We start from the raw sequence: 19,879 nt of genomic DNA on the forward strand, positions 1-19,879 counted from the left end.
TTAATACTTACAGCTTGTTTCACAATGAAATCACATTTTGGAGATTTTTTTTTTTAAATATAGTGTATCTTGATATACAAAAAAATCAAATGAAAAAGTCTAAATGAGCACTAAAGCAATTGATTCTGGCCAAATGATCAGTTGGGGAGATATACAATAGGATTTGCCACATCTAAAGATACTGATTCCTGAAAAAAGTCTATTAGATATCATGATGTTTAAGTTTTTTTCCTACATATATGTGTATTGTCGACAAGCACCAGTAACGTACCAATACAAGGACCGACATGTAAATGATCTAAATATAAAAAGTGTCAGTTTTAGTCAGTTTTCAGAAGTAATAAATCAGAAGAGAAAAGACAGAAGAACTCTTACTTGTGTTAACGGATTACATGATGTTGCAGATGGAAAAAAATAAATATATTATTATGCAACATCATGCTGGATTCAAAGTAGTTGCCAAATCATCTTTTTGGCAGGATCCACCACAAATGTGAGCACCTTGAGTGCCTGTTTTAGCAGTTTCAACTCTGTGTGGGTGGATTATTTTGATATCAACTCTTGTACACACACACACACAAGTGCATGTTGGTAACAAACGCAGCTGACTAGCTAATGGCATCTTCAGCTATTTAGGAATATTAAAATCTCAGCGTGACCCCGAGGCTAAAAGGGCAACATCTGTCCTTGTGTGAGTTTTTTTTTACCTTGTTTCAGCAGCTCCTGGTCATGTTGGTACCTCTCAATCAGACTGTGTGTCTGCGCGGGGCGAAGAGGCGGGTAGAGGATTTCGTTCAGCCTCGGGTCTCTCTGCTTGTTGTTGATGAAGTCTGTCATCTGGTCGACTGACAGCGACCCGTCATTCGCTCCTCTACGGTGCACAGCGGGGTCGGGGATGAGGTTAGAGGGCATCATATATCTACGGCTACTCAAAACATTTTACATCTGCCACATTTGCAGCCTTCAAGAGTGTCAAAATATGTTGTATCACAGCGCATATTTTTATTTGAGGAGTGGCAGCCAACACTTCAAGGCAAAAAAACACTTGTACAAACATACTTAAGTGCCTTGAGTGATTTAAAAGTATATATCTATCTTAAAAGTTAAGTAGTTAGTGGTAAAAGTTCATTTACTTACTGGTTCCAAAGCTAAAAAACATTGTTTTGACAAATAAATAGATCTATTTCATTACCCAGTTATGAAAATCTATTTTTAAGAGCTGAAATAATTAGTCAGTTAGTTGACAAATGATAAATTGTATGAGGATTTGATCATCAAGTCATGTTCAGACAACATGATTTGAAGATTAGACTCTGGGAACTTGTGATGTATATTTGTCATCATTTTCTGACATTTTATCGAATAGTTATTTGAATAAAATCATTAATAGATTAATAAAAATGACAAGAATCATTAATTGCAGCCTGATTTTGAACATACAGCACTAAACTTGATCAATTAAAGCGATTAACACTCGCAGGTTAACGATACGGTCGTTATCTCGCTCCTTCTTTGTTCATAAGTGGGACAGAAGATGAATTATTACTCATCGTTCTTCCCGTATCAAAGAACGCAGCCTGAAGCAAATAACAAAAGACATAAAAAGGCTCGTTTTGTAAAGCGTCTTCCTCCCAATTAAAACATCTCGAGTGTAGTTCAGGTGAACGATTTTTTCTGAATACTTACTGCAGTTTAAAGATGTTGCCGAGCTCCGGACGAGGACACAGACAGTCCAAAAAACTCCTGTAAACTTCCAGAGTAAAGTCCTCCAGTTTGACGCTGTCGCCCTGTCAAATATACAAGACGCAGAGTTTAACACAAAGACATTTTTACATTTATAACAACTGAAATTGGCAGTGTGCATGACTTTGAGCGTCCAGCATCTTCCTAAACCTTAAAAAATCATCAATTTTCTCCTCATCTTTGATTTATTTCTCCATCAAAATGAATCTTTCTATGCTCAGAGACTCAGTGTGCACGGATAAATCTGACTCTCGCTTTTTCCACTGGTTGCTTAAAAACTTGATGACCCAGATATTTGAGCTCATTTCACCTCACCATGCACTGTGAGTCATTCTGGACAAAAAAGCACCAGAAAGAACACCTCAACTGTAAATAGAAAAATGGAGGAAAAAGGGGAAGGATAAAGCTTAAAAGGATGTGTCTGTGTGTCGTATATATGTAGTTATACGAAGTGAAGGCAAAAGCTTTACACAGTTTTCTCTACACTGTATCGAGCAAAAGGTCTGTATCCTCGCCATAAAACTCTATTTTCTGCCGCTAATAACAAAAGGAACATATGTGAAGTGTGTACCCGTCCGTAAGGCAGTCTGCAGTTCTCCAAGGCATTCTCTACTTTCTTCCTGTCTGATGAAAACAGCCGAACGATGCTGCAATGAACAGTGACATCACACCGTTATCAGCTCATCCTTAACAACAGCACGCCACCAATCCAAAACCTACATTTTTTACTTCTTAAAATATCTCCCCCTGACTCCCCTCCTCTATTTATAATACCCCCAAATTTACTCCTGTAACTACTCCAAATATCCTGCTCTAACTTTACAATTGTGTATTGGTCTACCAAAATTTCACTCAATAATTTGCAGTGTGTTTCTCAACATCCCCTTGAATGTTGAAACCATCTCTGCATCCTTAAAACGTCTAATCCACCGTCGACTTCCAGGATATATCATCTGACCTTAATTCAGCTCTTGGTTTGCTTCTAAAATACCGCTTTCCTTCATAACTGTATTATCCATCTCATGCGCCAGCAGTAGTTGATTACCAGGTCAGTGCTGAATTAAGCACCTTCCTGAATCCTGTCCCTGTTTTTGCTTTCCCAAGTGCACATGGAATTAAGTTTATTTTTGGAAGCAAGGGACAGAAAAGAGCAAAGTTTAAGTTTGTTCATGTCTCTGCAGATTTCTTCAAGCTATTTCTTCACTTTCTCTAACACGTGCCTCAAACTTAACATTCAATTAGAGCCATTTACTGAAAGATTAGAAGGGTAATAATAATCATCAGGAACTCACTTCTTGACAGGAATTCTCCCCTCTGTGTTCAGCTGGAGGGTTAACCTGACGTACCTGAAACAAAAAGAGAACAACAGTTTTTTTTCCCGCCCTCCGGGTCAAAGGCTCCCGAGGTCCACAGACCTCATGGGTGTGACAATATGAGACTAATTATTGTAATCGTAGACTTCAATTATTCTCCTTCAGTCTTCCCACTTACAGTTGAGACAGACAGCAACATTTGTTGGAGGCCTTGAGTAAAAAAATCTATATTCAAGCCCTCTGTTTGGTCTCCTTGTTGCATTTATCCTGAAGATCAGAGTTATTCTGAGAAGAACTACATGGAGCAGTATCACTGGTGCCATTAATGTTGAGAAAATTTGGTGCAGCCTCATTCAAAATTCAGTTTTCACCATAGCAACCTGCACTCTTTTAGCACCCTTTATATAAGAGTTTGGGAATTTTGTATGATTTTATGCTTTCAGCCTTGAGACCAGCTTTGAGAAGCTAAATATAACTTGCTTGTCATTTTACAGACATAAATTAGTAGACATATAGTAGATGTCACCATAGCAGCATCAATCTTGAACCAAACTTACGTGAAAATTGAAATAACTTCATGAATTTATATGAAGTAAAAACAGATCCCATTAAGACTAACAGTAGATTTCTAGAATAACTTTAAAAGATAACTAACAATGCATTAGTCAGAGCATATTTCAGATGTAAATCTATCAAAATGGGTCACAAATGTATAGTTCCAGTAAAAAAAAAAAACAAATGACTTCCATAAAACAGCTGGGCACTGCAGTTTTTAGCAAATGTTACTCAAACATGAGTGAATAGAACATTTTTTTGCGGATTATTCTCAACAGCAGATTAACTCACATTTGATGCTCTAGTGAGTGTTTACTGCAGCCGGACGGTGTATGTGGGTTTCACTCAAAATAAACTGCAGTATGTGCTCATAGCAATGAAGGAACATGTCACCCGGCGCAGCGGTGTGACTCACTGATGTGTTTTTAATAGGTTTTGGACAACAGCAGAGGTCTGTGGCACAGAGGGATAAGATATATCAGACTCTCTGGCTACACAGACGATCGTTAGTAGATCAAGTCACTGTAGGTTTTGGTCTTTTCTTGGAATGTGATGACAATAAGAAAAGTAAAGAATATCACCAGACTTATACTTTAAATAGACTGAAGACAAAGTGTGCTTAAAGTGTGTGTATTCATGTCTTGTGTGTGTGTGTGTGTGTGTGTGTGTGTGTGTGTGTGTCTTCACTCACGCTTTCAGCAGACTTTGGTCTCTGTTGAGATTGTAGCTCAGCAGGTTGGAAGACAGAGAAAACAGTTCCTCACACCACACCTACCGAAATCACACACTCCATCATCATCATCATCATCATCATCATCATCATCATCATCATCATCATCATCACCCTCTTCCTCCTCCTCACCAGTCCCTGACATCATCACTGTACCTTCGCTTCTTCCTCCTGCGTAGCTATGAAGTTGAGCTGGTTGACGTTTACATGGTCTGAAGCCGTAACCACGGTAACCATGCGGTTCTCGAGCCGGCCAACGAGGTTTCCAACATCAAGCAGCTCCCGCAGCTTGGCCTCCTATTGGACGATACAGAATGTCGGCTTAAACGGAGGCATGCCGGAGGCACACGGAGGTGACAGAGGGAGGTTGAGGCTGTTTGGGACAGTTTGTTTGCTTCTCGTTTATCAAAAATAAACATCTGCTCTTAAGGTGACAGCAAGATATATCTCACAGACAGTTAAAGTTTATATCCAGTGTGAAATGTTATATATATTTGCTGCATGTTATGTGGTGGCAAGGATGGCTGCAGGTAGTGTGGTTGAAACTGTGATAATGCTTCTCTTTGAGGATGGTCAGGTAAATATTAGATGGTACAACATCAAAAAAATGTTTAAACTGCTGTTTGTTAGGTTGAATGTTACCTCACTCAGGCTAAACTTTAACTTCATCTTTGGACAGCTTGCAAGAGTTGGCAAAGACAGTACAACAGTTTTTTTTTTCCCACTTGAACTCAGTCATGACAAGCCATGATAACCATGTTGTTTATCATGCTGAGAGTAAACATGGCATGTTGTTTCTTGGCTGAATCAGCCGTCCGTAAGTTGGCACAAGTGGCGTGTGCTATTTCATGTGGAAACTCTGCTGATCCGGTGCAAAAACTGGCGATGTCTTGGGATTTGGAGCACACACACGATTTACCCTGGACTATCCATCATGCGCCACAATATATCATTATGCAATATACTGCGTTTATTTACTCATGAATGTGTAAAATGTCAGACAACTGTCATGTGATTTTGTCAAAACCTTGACAAACGAATATCTGCAGCATTCTGGCTTTCAAAATACTGCTGTTTGGCCCTTTTGGGAACTACAGCTCAAAATATGGTAACATGTAGTCCAGCCATCCATTTTCTATACCACTTATCCTCTAGAGGGTTGCGGGGGAGCTGGAGCCAATCTCAGCTGACATCGGGCGAGAGGCGGTTTACACCCCAGACAGGTCAACAGTCAATCACAGGTCTCACATATAGTAAAGAGACAGACAAGCATTTACACTCACATTCACCTATGGGCAATTTAGAGTCATCAGTTAACCTAATCTGCATGTTTTTGGTCTCATAGTGAATACCCCAAATACATTCTGATCATGAAATAGCAATTAAATGTACAACTGTTGATGTAATGTTAACTTAGTCTTTTATTAGTGGACCTAAGTCTAACAAATTGGACTTTTCACTCTTGGCTTTTATTTTATAGTGGAATTAAAACAGGTCTCTCTTAATGTACATATCATACTCCATTGCTGTTTCCTGCTTTACCTTATCCTTTAAGGTTTGTTGATTTAATTTTAATAATCTGGTGTGTGGTCACAGCCATTTTAATTCCTTCCTCTGCCAAATCTGAAAAAGACTTCCTGGGGAGGAGTCATCGAGCTTCTAGGAGCTTTTCCTCCAACACAGCGGCCAATGTGACGACATGTACGCCTGTTTCTTGGCAACAAAATATATGCAGAGGTAGTGGAGGAGCAGAGGGTGGAGATTATTTAAGATTTGTGATGCATCTGCCTTAAAACAGCAGCAGTAAAATAAATAAAACGTTAACACAACAGCAGACAAACACTGTGAAAGGATAAAAAAAAATGTGATTATAATTGAATAAGTAAAACATCAGTTGCTTCGCTGCGTAAGAGGAGCTGTTATTGAGTGAGAGGTCACTAAGAGGTTACAGAGAAGCAGTTAGTGAGTAGAAAGAGGTCTCTAAGGGGAGAGGTAACGCAGGCAGGAGACGGTGTAAACCTTTCACTGAGAGGTGAAGAGGAGGTGAACGGAGGCAGAGAGGTGATGGTACCTTTGGTGTTTTGGTGCTTCTTCCCGTTCTGACATCTTTTATGTGGGTCAAGTCCAACAACTCTGTCTCCTGAAGGAAACACACACATATACACACAACACAAGCACACACAGTCAGTCAGCTAGGAGGTATGTGCACCATCCTGTTTCCTGCTAAGGATTTAAACCCACCTGGAGAGAAAGTGTGCATGTGTGTGTGTGTGTGTTGACAATAAATGATCACATGCTGTGTATATGCTGGCTCTCTGCAATTCCTATTCAAAGTCTTATGACTGTACATATGCAGTTTTTATTTATGTGTGTTTTTACATTCACATTCACTGTACAGCATACATATCCAGTTAATGATTTATGTACATACTATATACTTGTTTGCCAGTATGATAACAAGCTGTTTGATTTTTTTTTGCAAGTTTTCCCTTAATATGTATTTGAGCAGTGGTTAAACTGTTGACAGAGACAAATGGTCATGGTATATTTCAAATATTTACTTTGACTCAGACTGACTCTAATCCCAAATTTTGATGACTCGACCTGAATTCTGATGCTAGTTAATAATGTAGGCCTATGAGTATGATGTGTATGAGTATTTGTCCGTATACAGTATGTATGCGTGCTTAACCTTGTTTTGGTCCGTCCAGTAGAGGTAAAATCCATGTGGATCCACATGCAGAGTCACTGGAGTCACAGTTGACAGATCCTTGATAGGAAGAAAAAACGAAAAACATTATAAAATAATAATAATAATAAAAGCAAACAGTTTTCAAACAGCAAATCATTTCTGCACGATAGAATACATTAAAAAATGTAACGTCCATAGAAAATACTACTTTATGTAACAAATCCCATCTCACAATGCAGTGGACAAGGGAATGATCTTTGGACACAGTGTATTCGAAATCACTATTTACTATGTAGTGCATTATATTTGAGTGTCAAATTCTGAGTGTGTAAATGCATTCACCACTCCATTAACATACATGAGGGAAGCAAAATATTAGGAACACCTTTCAATATAATGCATCCCAGTATACCACCACCACCACCCACTACGACCTCAATAATAAACATAGAGTAGATTTATCACCTTTCTGATGATGTCAACAGAAACTGAAAATGTATAAACTTCATAAAAGTAGAATTTATGGCAGTGTTGTTGTGTTGGATCGCATTAGATCCTAATAAAGCGGCCGGTGAGTGAATATAGTTCCCTCAAAAATGCCAAAATGGAATTTTAGAGATTTTTGTGCAAAGTCCTTGGACTTCATTATACGATTATATAAATTATATTATACAATATTTTTTGGGCCAGAATCAAGTAGCTTTTCAGTTTCAGGCAACTGGTTTCAAATGATATGTCTAGAGTCGAAGATTAGAAGTTATTAGTTAACAAGGTTTCATGTGAGAGGTCAAATATAAGATTTAGCCACTGTACAGAGGCAGTAGTCCATTCAAAATAAACATAGTATTTAATGTATTTTAGGCTTGTGACAAAATATTAAAAATAAAACAGGATCCAGGATGGAGCCCTGAGGTACCCCACAGCTGATCTGTGCTCAAAATAGAACAAAACAAACAAAAAATGCTGTCTGTAATGTTTAAAAAACAGGTAAAGTTAAAACTGAAATCTGTAATTGTCCATCTGTTCAGAGTAGAGCATAAAAAGGAATCAGGTAAGCTGAATCTATTATTTACTGAAGTGATGAGGTTAGTTCTCAACATTTTAGTGATATATTAAAGACGGCATCGCCAACCAGATTTTTGTTTATGGATAGATACAATAATGATAAAAAAGCATCAAGAAGTCATACCTAAATTAGAACGTAGTTCATTTTTCAATGCACTTAAAATTACCCAAATTAGCATTTTCAGATCCTCCAAGGTAAGGTTTTGGGAAATTAAACTATAATTAAGGTTAGCGAAAAGATTGTTATGGTAGAGAGTTATGGTATAGTTATGCAACTATCACAATCGGTTAAAGGAATGGCCAGACTGTTTAATAAACCGAAAACAATGTTGACTGTTAAAGGGAGAAGGGATGTGAGCTGGGGTCTCCAGTGCTCAAGTTGAATGCATGTTTTCACTGTGTGATAAGACTCTACTTCACACTGAACAAAAACATGCAGTTAGTTTTTTGAAACTGTCGGAACAAACAACTAGAGCCGCCATATTTCTAGAGGCAACCGTATCATTAAAGATATTACAGCTTGTAGCTTCAGCGAGGAGCATCTCGTTCCATATAAAATACCGTTACCGTGCTGTGTAGAGAAGAAAATGTAAATTTATTTTGGGATGATTTAAGATTACAAATAGTAGAAATGTCCACATTTTCCATATATTGACACTCCCATGACCAGTTTCAGGACTACAGCTGCCATTTTATCCTAACAACATCTTGGTGGACCCAGTCTGCTAAAATATTTGTTTGGATGTCAGTGCGCATGAAGTTTGGTATATTTCGTTGCATATTTGGAAAGGTCATGTATTCTGCTGCCTGATCTGCTCCTCTCATAGTAAGGCAGACTACATTCAGAAGAATAAAAACTAGAAGAAAAAGCTTGGAAGATGGTTAACTAAAGCCCTGTCACTCGTTGGCATAGCAACGAATTCTATTTTTCATAAAGCTCTGCTCTACATGTTGAAGAAATTCGAATATCAAAAAAAACACACACACACACAAGCTTCAGACATGGTGTATAGATCCAACGTTACCATGGATCGGTTCATCCGTAAGTATGATTCATGATATCATATGGATCAATAGATTGATTCATACACACACACACACACACACACACACACACACACACACACACACACACACACATATACACACATATACATACACACGACCAAACAAACATCCATTCTTTCTCACACACATATCAGATCTGTTTAGGTGGTGGTAACCATGCCAGTTACCATAGCAACCGGACAGCACGTTTCTCATTGTCAGGGCTCCGTACTTCAGCATACCAACACAAACACACAGACACACATACACACACACACACACACACACACACACCCTGCGCATGCACACACACACACACACACACTCAAACACACACACACGCAGACACAACTCCACAAATACCTACAATTATGTGTTTGACTGTGTCTTTCTTGACTGCGACTGTCTTTTATACACATTTAAAAGGCATATAAATAGATTTCATGCCAACAGGTGGCAATACATTATAATTGTATTTCTCTCTCTCTCTTTCTCTCTCTCACACACACACACACACACACTTCTCTCTGTCTCGCTGGCGTCTAATCCACAGGTACTTACTGCCAAAGCTCAATCAACAAATGAATAGTAAACACATCTGACAACATGGCACACATCCTCCTCTTCCTCCTCCTTTTCTCTCCCTCCAATTCTATTCAAACAGATTTGATCCATCTGATAATGATCATTTTCCTACATTGCCAAAACAGATGTATATAGTACAAAAACAAAAAAATAAACCAAAAAATTGAATGAAATGAAAAAAAGCATAAAAATAATAAAGGATTGTATTGAGTGCTTCTTACCTCGTCCCATTTAGTGAAGTTGCTTCCGTTCCTCAGCGTGTGAGAGACGGAGGGAGGCTGGAGTTTCAATGCATGGACCCCCGGCTGAGCACTCGCCATGGCTTCACACACATTAACACACACACATACACACACAGACGCTCTCACACACACACTCTCACACACACACACACAAACTACAGATGCTCAGGCTCAGACACTGAGACTCTGCATCTCTGTCATGTCCGAGCCCAAACTCCTCAGAAGTCAGGCAGAGATGCTCGGCTGCAGCAGCATCCTCTCCACCTCAGATTTTTCTCTATTTTGTCTGCACTTGTTTTGTCTTCTCTTCCCTTTATGTTCCTTTTTTTTAAATTTCAGTCCCTCTTCTTCTCTCTCCTCTTACTATCTGCTCTGTCTCCTTCCTCTCTCCTCTCTTTTTCTTATCCCTCCCTCTTCTCTTCTTCCTCCCTCCCTCTCCTTGTCTCCCCCTCTCTCCTCTGTTGGTGCTGCATCTCACAGAGAGACAGACTGAAACAGATGCCTTTGTGGGAGACAGGATACATGTGTGTGTGTGTGTGTATATATGTGTGTGTCCATGTGTGTGTGTGCGTGCGTGCACTGCCTCCACAAATTGACTCATCGGTGACATGCGCACAATGGCAGCTTCCCACAGATGGGGGAGGGATAAGAGAGGGAGAACAGGAGCGACGGAGAGAGAGAGAGAGAGAGGTAGAGAGAAAGAAAGACGAGAGTGGGAGAGATGGAGAGAAATCAAAAGAGAAGAAGAGAAAGAGAAGGTGTAGTGAGAGGGAAAGGGAAAGGGAGTGGGTGATTTAGTGCATGGTGAATCAAACCAAACTAGGATTACGGTCAAATGAGGCCAATTTTGAACACTAAATGGCCAAAAGTATGCGGACACACATGTGTGATTGTTTAATATGTCATTCCATTTGCAAAACTGGCGTTAATCTGCTGCTATAACAGCCTTCAATCTTCTAGACAGGCTTTCCACAAGATGTTGGAACCTGGCTGCAGGGATTTGCTTCTGGTCAGCATTAGCGGGGTCAGACATTGATGTTGGTCTGGCTCTCAGTTGGTATCAAGTTATCATAAAGGACGGATGGGGTTGAGGTCCGTTCAGTTCCTCTACACCAAACTGGGAAAACCATTTCTCCACCTGGCTCTGTAAACAGGGTTAAACAGGAAATGACTTTCCCCAAACTATTTACTCAAAGTTATAAAATATCATTTTACGCTGTGACATTACGATTAACGTTAACATTAACTACAAAAGTACAAAAAAAGCATGTTACAAGGGTGTCCACATATTTTTGGCCATATAGTGTATTTAAAAATACATATTTTGGCATTAGATTTTTATGTTTACTAACGCTACTAATTATAACAGAGGAAGGAAGAGAGTGGGCGAGACAGTGGAGATTTAATAACTGAATATTGGAATGATGTTGTAAAAAAAATGAAACGGTGAAAGACAAACAGGCAGAAAGAAATGACAACGTGTCCCTAAATGAAAAAAAAGAAACTGGCAGTTTTGTTGTAAATAAGAGAACATGGTGTGTAATAATTCAGAGGAACAAGAGGCAAATAAAGACATTTAAGGATTACATTACAGGTAATGTATGTAATATCTGCCCCTGCTGTGGATTCAAACCGAGTCCTACTGTGTAAAACACTCTCAGTAAAACATGTCGTTAAGTGTTTGCAGAGCAGCAGACGACATAAATACAAATAAAATGCTCATTAAATTGTATCGTTATCGATTTCACAGAGATGTCTGTGGAAAAAGGTTTCAAGATGACACATTTCTCTCTGATTGTGGAGATGCAACAAATGATTATTTACTATTTCCATTTGAAGTGTTTCTTTGGTAGAAAATCAGATCTGATGAAAGCTTTTCACAAGGAGGTTTATCAATGAACCGACTAACAGAGACACTGTTTCTGATTGAAGCCAGACAAAGTGAAACTAGGTTGTAAAGAAATGATAAGACTTAAAATATTCATAGTCAAAATGATGGAAAAATAAAATGTATACTTTGAAAATCACAATAAGCAGTCAAAATGATGAGATAGTAACCTACAAACTTGCTCGCTCATAATCTTGATTTAGCATTAGTATTGTTTTTGCTTTTTATAACATTTAATCTTGTTTTCCTGTTGAAAATGGGCTTCCATATTCTCCAAGATAAGAAGGAAATCTCAGAGACAGATCCAAAACCACAAATAAAACCAAACTCTGCATCGTTATGACTGGAGGTAAAGGAGAAATAATGTAATGTGAGTGAACTGCTGCTCTAATCTGACATCATTTTTCATTTAATGATTGATCATTATGTCAATAAAATTCCTAAAATTCACATCACATCTCCACAATTTTCTCAAACCCAGAGATATCCAATTTACAGCAACATAAAACAGATTAAACATGCACATCCACATATTTGAATAGCTGGAACCAGAAAATCATTATCATATCTATCTAAATGGTTATCAGATTACCAAAACTGTTGTTGATTAACTTTAAATTAAAAAAGAGACTATTATAGAGAAAAACAATGATGCATACTGGAACAACAACAATGAAATGTAGTTCTCTTCTTTTTCATCCTTTCAAGTGCTATTAGTGTTTGAGCATAAAGACACGAAAAGACAACACTAACAGACGTGGAAAACACTGATTCGTACACATCCAGACACAAGAAGATACAGGCATTCTCCTAGTGCCACAGCGTGACCTTTTAACCTTACGAACAGATATAGTACATTAGATTTTTGATATACACTCTTTCAAGGCCCACTTTACCATCCTGCAGCCTCCTACACACTCACACTTCACTGCATGAACAGACACGTGCAGAGACTAATGTTGCCATGATACTGTTGGTCAGATAGAGCCAAATTTATCAGCAAATATCCAAAATTAACATATTGTTTTTACACAAACTTGGCACAAAACCAGAAGACGGATATATCAAAAAGACAATGTTCATGATCGATGTTATCTGTCATCACCGGATCATAATTATGGACAATTATTAAAAGGAGATTTTGAATTTTCAGGGGAAAAAAAAGGTGTAAATGCGGTTTAGTCCGGAGAACACTCCAGGATAAGCTCTTTGCTTCGGTAAACACTGGGGAAGCGCTGAGCAATTTTACGGCTGTCAGCACAAAAGAGCAGTTAAGGTGCCGTGTGTTGCACCTCGGTGAGATGAGATGGAGGCATCGAGGAGCTCCCGCAGCAGGGGTGGGAGGTTTTGTCTCGGATGGAGTCAGTTCAGGATCTTCCTGCTGAATTTGCATACAGAAAGTCCGGTGAACAGTGTAAACATACAATACTGTCGGTAGTTAAGTACTGCCTGCCAGACATTATCTGGTTTTATTCTCTATATCAATAAATTAAGACTAAATATTTTGCGGGCAAAGTGTGAATTTTGTCTATAAGGACAAGCACCACGAGGGTTCAGACCGTCAGACATTTGTACAGTAAATTAATCCTCAGTTTAATTATGTAATTAAGCCTTATCATTTGTAAATTTAACATAAAACATTTGTTATAAAGGAGCAGATTGCTTAGAACTTCTTTTCAGATGTGTACACAAAATTTGGTGTGTTTCTTGCTGCAATCACAATCACAATCGCTAACGGTAAACAAGGATGTCCTGCAGCAAATATGGCTCAGAATATGTTTCTGGAAGGTGAGTCTCTCTATAGAAGTAATAGAAACAATACACAGTTAAACTACAGATTGCTGGATTTTTCTATAGTTTTTTCTTTTTTTTCTATATGAAACACAAAAGCTGAAAATAACAAGCCCAATATCATTTATTAAAAAAAGTGACATTGCAATTAGATGTTACAGAGTTTGGACAGCGGCACTTGCTGTAGTTGTGTTTCAATGTAACGGACAATTATAATCCATATGTGAGTGTATTTCCTTTAATTTTTATTTCCAAACATTTGCTTTTGCTAACCGTCTAAAAAACAAGGTGTGTTTACAACCTGTATCATCATCTGACTGAATGTGTTGTTCACCCTGATAGACTCCATTCTAGTGATGTCACCAAATATCAGAGGTATCACAGCAGATTTTGCCAATCATCGTAACATATGATTGGCAAAACTACAAAATTAAGACCCAGACTGTTCAGCAGGTTTTTTTTTCCTCCCAAAAAAACAGTTTTCTAACTGGTCGCACACTGTATTACTAACAGAAACCTTCTGACGGAAACACACACGCAAATGTTTCCACACATGCACACACACACGACTCAAGACACTCCTACTGCCCACACACTGGCACTCACACAGACAGAGGCACACACGTGCACACACACACAAACAAGCACATGCACTAACACACACACACACATACACACACTTGCACACACCCCAATCTTCACCAGCAGATCTCCGTGTTGGGAGCTTATATAAGGGAGAGTGGGAGGCTGAGAGCTATTTCAGGACCAGAAAAAGACGTAAGTGTGTGTGTGTGTGTGTGTGTATGGCTATAGTACCCATATGGGTTTGTATGTGTGTGTTGATGTGTGTAGGACTGCTGTAAGGACTATAAGGACTCTGATTCAGTGGGTTTCATAACCAGTCAAGTTTGAAGTGAAGTTTGGCTCAGAACCTCTGGCAGCTCAGAGAGTCTCTGTGCCTACGACGCGTTCAGTCACACCCCGGAGCTGCCGGTATTTAAAAGCAGCGATCCCACAGAGCTGCGTAGCAACTGGAAAGTGCCTACATGTTTACTTGTTGTAGCCTCAGACGTGTCAAGTGCACCCGGATGTTGTGGCAGCAGCATCCTTTCTCTCACAGCTCTGATAAGAGGCTTTCCAAAGCCTTCTTGTAATTGCAGCTTTCTCCTCAAAAAAAAAAAAAAAAAGCCCTCTGAATTTCCGGAAATCTCTGGGAAAGGTTTTAAAGGGTCTGTTCACTACTTGATGTTGAAGAACTAATACTTACAAACCTGTCCACGGGGTTTACTGTGGGTCTTTCAGAGTAAAGGGGACACAGTCTCTTGAAAAATACATGATGCATTCTGAGTTTTTGTTCAGTGGTGTGAGCACCACAAACTGTATTTTATTCAGCTCCATCATATCGAGGTGCAGGTGTATGACTCCAAGCTGCATTAACCCAGAACAATCTGCATAAATATTCACATCCAGAAGGGTAAGAAAGAAGTCAAGAGATGGCGTTTGTTCCATCACTTTTAGTCCAGACTGATATCAATACTGGATGGATCGCCATATAATGTTGTACAGACATTCATGGTCCCCAGACGATGAATCCTAATGACTTTGGTGATCTGCTGTAAGACAGGATCAGGAAGAAGAGGCCAGAGACAGACTTTCAGGATCAGGATTGTCAATGACCACAACATCAAAGAGACATACCAACAAGTCCTCCAAATGAAATGACAAAATACATCGTCCACACACTCATAAGTGACACATTTTCTGATCTGACGTCACTATCGACAGGGCGACATTGTTCGTCTGTACCTTCCAAAACCATTACAAATCCCTGTTTCAAACACACAATTGTTTGAGTTGAGTTGCTGTGGTTAAGGTTTAGGGTTCGGTACATCTTGGTTAGGGTTGGAGAACAACAGCGGTCATGGTTCAAAGAAACAAATGTTGACTGTCAGTAAGAAACAGGAAATGAAAAGCAGTTGCCCATTTAAAAGTCAGAGGCGTTGTTGACCCATCCATCCATCACGACCTCCTTCCTCCGCTGACTTTGTTGCTCTATAATTACATCACAATACTTCCTCTTTTTAATCCCGACAGACAAGAGTCATAACTCCGATGAAGACTTTCCCACTTGAGCATAAACATATGTTGTTTTGGGGTAAAAAAACAAAAAAACAAACGTGGAAGGAACCGGAAATCCTGCACATTGTTGGCCACTTGTTCTATTATTTGCAACGTTTTTATCAGAAGACCTTCATTAGGTAAGATCAAGACCAGGAGCCCTGATGAAAGTCTTCTAGAGCTGCAACTATTAGTTGATCGACTGAAAATCAATCAACAACTATTTTGATAATCGATGAATACTTTTTGAGTCATTTTCTTAAGAAAAAGTACCCAAATTTTCTTGTGCCAGTTTCTCAAATGTGAATATTTTCTGGTTAATTTAGTCCTTCATTATAGTAAACTAATATCTTTGGGTTGTTGACTGTTGGATGGGACAAAAACAACATTTTGGGAAACGGTCATCAACATTTTTCACCCTTTTCTGACATTTTATAGACCAAAGGACTAATTATCAATGAATTGGGAAAATCACCAGATTAATCTATCACAGTCTTCCATATAAACGTACAAAAATAGGTGAGTACAAGTGAAAGACAGTGTGGGAGATTTCTGGCTCCTTTTAAAAAGCCAGACAGAGAGTTGGAAGTGGGAAACATCTAAGACAGAGGTAGCGCTGTGAAAGTGCAGACTTCCTGATCGGCTGGTTCGAGCATCCGTGCCCACCGTTTCACACTCGTCTTCTTGTTTTATGCTCGGCGAGATAAACCGGATGACGAAGACGCTGTCGAGCAGAGCTATGCTTTCTTTAGCTCTGGACGAGAGACAGGATTCTCACACTTGATACAGGACTGACTGAAACAGTGAACTGTAGCCAGAGGGCCGTGCTGACACGAGTATACAGATCCAAAGTTTGTCCTTGTTAGTGTGATTCAGCCTGTCTGTGGTTTTCTGGAGAGCTGGTCTGTGAAGTGTGAAGACACACTCAGCTGCTCTCGCCTCCATCACTAAATCATCTGTATCACTGTTACACTCTTGTTCTTGCAGCTTTGAAAAGCTAGCCTCATTTTCTCAAAAGAAGGGATGGTCTCTTGAGATCTAAATCTTTTTTTTTTTTTTCAAGTGTGTCTTGTCAAACATGGCAGCACAATTTTGTTACAGAATACCAACACACAAATGTTTTGAACATGCAGAGTTTTGGCCAAAATAACAGTTTCCACTCTGTTGTGACAAAGAAAGCATGCAATTTGCCTGCAGCATTGCACTAGTCAATAAACCGTGTTGGACCATATTGACTGACACCAAAATCCTTAGATGGAAGTTGCCCGTAGTTGATATTTTGCACAGATACTCAATGCCTTTAATTATGAACATTATCAGGGCAAGCAAGCAAACTCTTTGTTTCACTTGTAAAAGAATTGTATTCCTGTCAAGGTGAAACAGTCTCTGAGCAGCATTTGGACCAAACTAAAGTTCAAACCATAACTCTTAACACATAAATTTGAGGTTTATTTACACGTAATTGGAGATTTTGTGTATTTCTCACTTGAACATTACTGCCTATCCTCAGATTCAACAAAAACTCTGAATCAAAAGTGTTAAAAACTAAGATTTAGTTGTTGTCTACTGTAAATTGCTGTATTTAGTATTTAGTATGTTAAATGTGCTGAGAAAATATCTTGCTGCAATTTTTCACACATCTTAATACTGCTACTGGAATACACTGTATGACTAAATCCAATATTCAGTATTTATCTAATATACATAAGTTTAACATTTCAGTAGATTTAATAGTACGACATGATGTGCTGTAGCGTGTCTGTAATCCTGGTCTGAGCTGTGACTTACACATAATAGACCAGCAGATAAAAATCTATGAATTTTACATTTAATCTATTTAAACTCCAAGAGGCGAGTGGAAGTTATTTGCTGAGATGAGGGCATTGCTTCTATTTCAATAGAAGCAAAGAAGATGATTATGTGAACAGGATTTCAAATTACTATAGCCTACTATGATTTCATAACACGGAAGAATTTCTTAAGGACGACTGATGGCTTCACAAAGTGGCCAGAAGAGCTAAAACCCAAATTTGAAACATTTTATTCAATTCAATTTTCAATTGAATTTTATTTAAAGTGCAGAATCACCACGCAGCATGGTCCCAACACACTTTACAGAACGAAAAAAGAACAACATACAGCAATCAATTAACAATAATAACAATTAAAAGTGGAACAACCACATTAAAAACATCAATGTTAAATAGATGTTAACAGGAGATGGGCCCGACAAGTTGTAGTGAATGCACCTAACAGTTAAGAAGGACAACATACAGTAATCAATGTACAATAATAAAAAAATGAATCAACCACATTAAAAACATCAATGTTAAATAGATGTTAAAAGGTGATTGGCCCGGCTGTAATGTAGTGAATAAAGGTTTTCAGTCTTGATTTAACGATTTCTACTGAACGGGCTTCTTTAACATGTAATGGAAGGCTGTTCCAGAGATACGTTAAATGAAGGAACGACCGGGAGACCAGCATCGAGAGAGCGCAGAGGGCGTGCTGGTGTATATGGAGTAATTAGCTCTGATAGGTAAGGTGGTGCAAGTCCATGCAAACACCTCCTAAAGTTCTACAGTAACGAGGGCTGGACTATACTGACCATACTGTGCTCTCATACGCAAGATTGAGTACATGAGAGATGTTTTTCAGCTTCAATTTATACATCAGTTCTTTATAGTTTACTGACAGTGAATCAAAAGTATACAAATAAAAACTGATGTTTGTCACCGATGATCATGTGTAGCTTGATAAAGTACAGGATCACGACTGGGAGCTTGGAAAGAACAGAGAGGTTTGATTTGTTTTAAGCTTTTATGTCTGAAGCACTACTAATTAAAAAGTTTTTTTTTTCCACAAACACTTCATGAAAAGCCTGAGGGGCATCGCCCAGTACCTCCAAATTATACACTTCCAATTTCTGTTATCAAATATGGACTTAAGTTTCTATCCTTTGAAAAAAAAAAAGCACCAGAACTTCTGTAAACAGTCATTTAATGAGCGTAGGTATCAATTTGTTCCCAGTGATGGATATCTCATTTTAGAATGAGACTCTTTAAATTATTCAGTGAAGAGATAATGATCAGACATCCCACACGAGGCCACAAAAACAACTCGCGCAAGCCTGGCAGTCATCGGCACACTGTGGGTAATGAAACAGCATCACCCGAGTGGTGCTGGAAATTGCAGGGAAAAAAAGTGGAAGAGTTGAAAAGGTTACGCGGCAACGTTTTCCCTCATCATTCTAGTTTCCTCAAGGGTAAAATAAAAAGCGGAGTCTGATACAACCACCAAAGGATTTCAGCAAAAAAAAAAGGTCCAGAAGTAGCTAGTCTACTCTCCGAGCCTCTAAATAACCTGAAGATTATTGTGTTTATTGATCCTGAGACTAGAAAGACTTGAAAGGAGCGTTGCCGCATCTGTGCTTCTTTTAATAATCCTAACAGCACAAAGGGAAATGAGCAGGATTCAGATAAGATCGCTCCACCTGAGCAACCATATAGAGTTGTGCTCAATTGACAATAGTTACTCAGTTTAAGTTATGTATTAAAACACAAACTTCTCCTGGTTTCAGCTTCTCAAGTGTGACAATTTGAAGACATGACCTTGCACTCTATATCAGGGACAGTGCACATTATTCAACATAAATGTCATGTAGATGTGGCAGGTTGATGTCACTGAGCACATTTTCTATATTTTCTGAGGATTCATTGAAACAAATTAATGACAGATGAGTCAATAATAGAGGTGACACTAATGATATTTTCATCTGCCAGTTTATTTTAAATTAATTTTGTCTTCAAAATGTCAGAAAATGAAAAAAATTACCATCAGTTTCAAGGTGACTTCTTAAAGGTGCAGTGTGTAGAATTTAGTGGCATCTAGCGGAACAAAATATATTATATTTTAATTAGTGTATAATCACCTGAAAATAAGAATCATTGTGTTTTTATTACCTTAGAATGAGCCCTTTGTATCTACATAGGGAGCAGGTCATCTTCCATGGAGCCTGCCATGTTGCACCGCCATGTTTCTACAGGAGCCCAGAAGGGACAAACTTAACACCGACTCTAGAGAGGGCTTTTTGCATGTTTTGCAGCCACC

The 19,879-nt window shown here is 38.7% G+C and overlaps 1 protein-coding gene across 1 annotated transcript in view; it reads right to left on the minus strand.

The window, feature by feature from the left end:
* The window catches only part of LOC121911402 (1-phosphatidylinositol 4,5-bisphosphate phosphodiesterase beta-1-like), a 33,706-nt gene extending 23,656 nt beyond the window's left edge, over window positions 1-10,050 (minus strand). The window contains exons 1-9 of the mRNA XM_042432831.1: window positions 9,952-10,050; window positions 7,034-7,111; window positions 6,413-6,481; window positions 4,498-4,638; window positions 4,303-4,382; window positions 3,036-3,089; window positions 2,315-2,390; window positions 1,687-1,787; window positions 708-871 (exon numbers count right to left, since the gene is read on the minus strand). Of these exons, the coding sequence (XP_042288765.1) occupies window positions 708-871; window positions 1,687-1,787; window positions 2,315-2,390; window positions 3,036-3,089; window positions 4,303-4,382; window positions 4,498-4,638; window positions 6,413-6,481; window positions 7,034-7,111; window positions 9,952-10,050 (862 nt within the window). The remainder of the gene's footprint in view (window positions 1-707; window positions 872-1,686; window positions 1,788-2,314; window positions 2,391-3,035; window positions 3,090-4,302; window positions 4,383-4,497; window positions 4,639-6,412; window positions 6,482-7,033; window positions 7,112-9,951) is intronic.
* Between the last annotated feature and the right edge of the window lie 9,829 nt (window positions 10,051-19,879).

This window comes from Thunnus maccoyii, chromosome 14 (genome assembly GCF_910596095.1).
Source record: "Thunnus maccoyii chromosome 14, fThuMac1.1, whole genome shotgun sequence".
NCBI lineage: Eukaryota > Metazoa > Chordata > Actinopteri > Scombriformes > Scombridae > Thunnus > Thunnus maccoyii.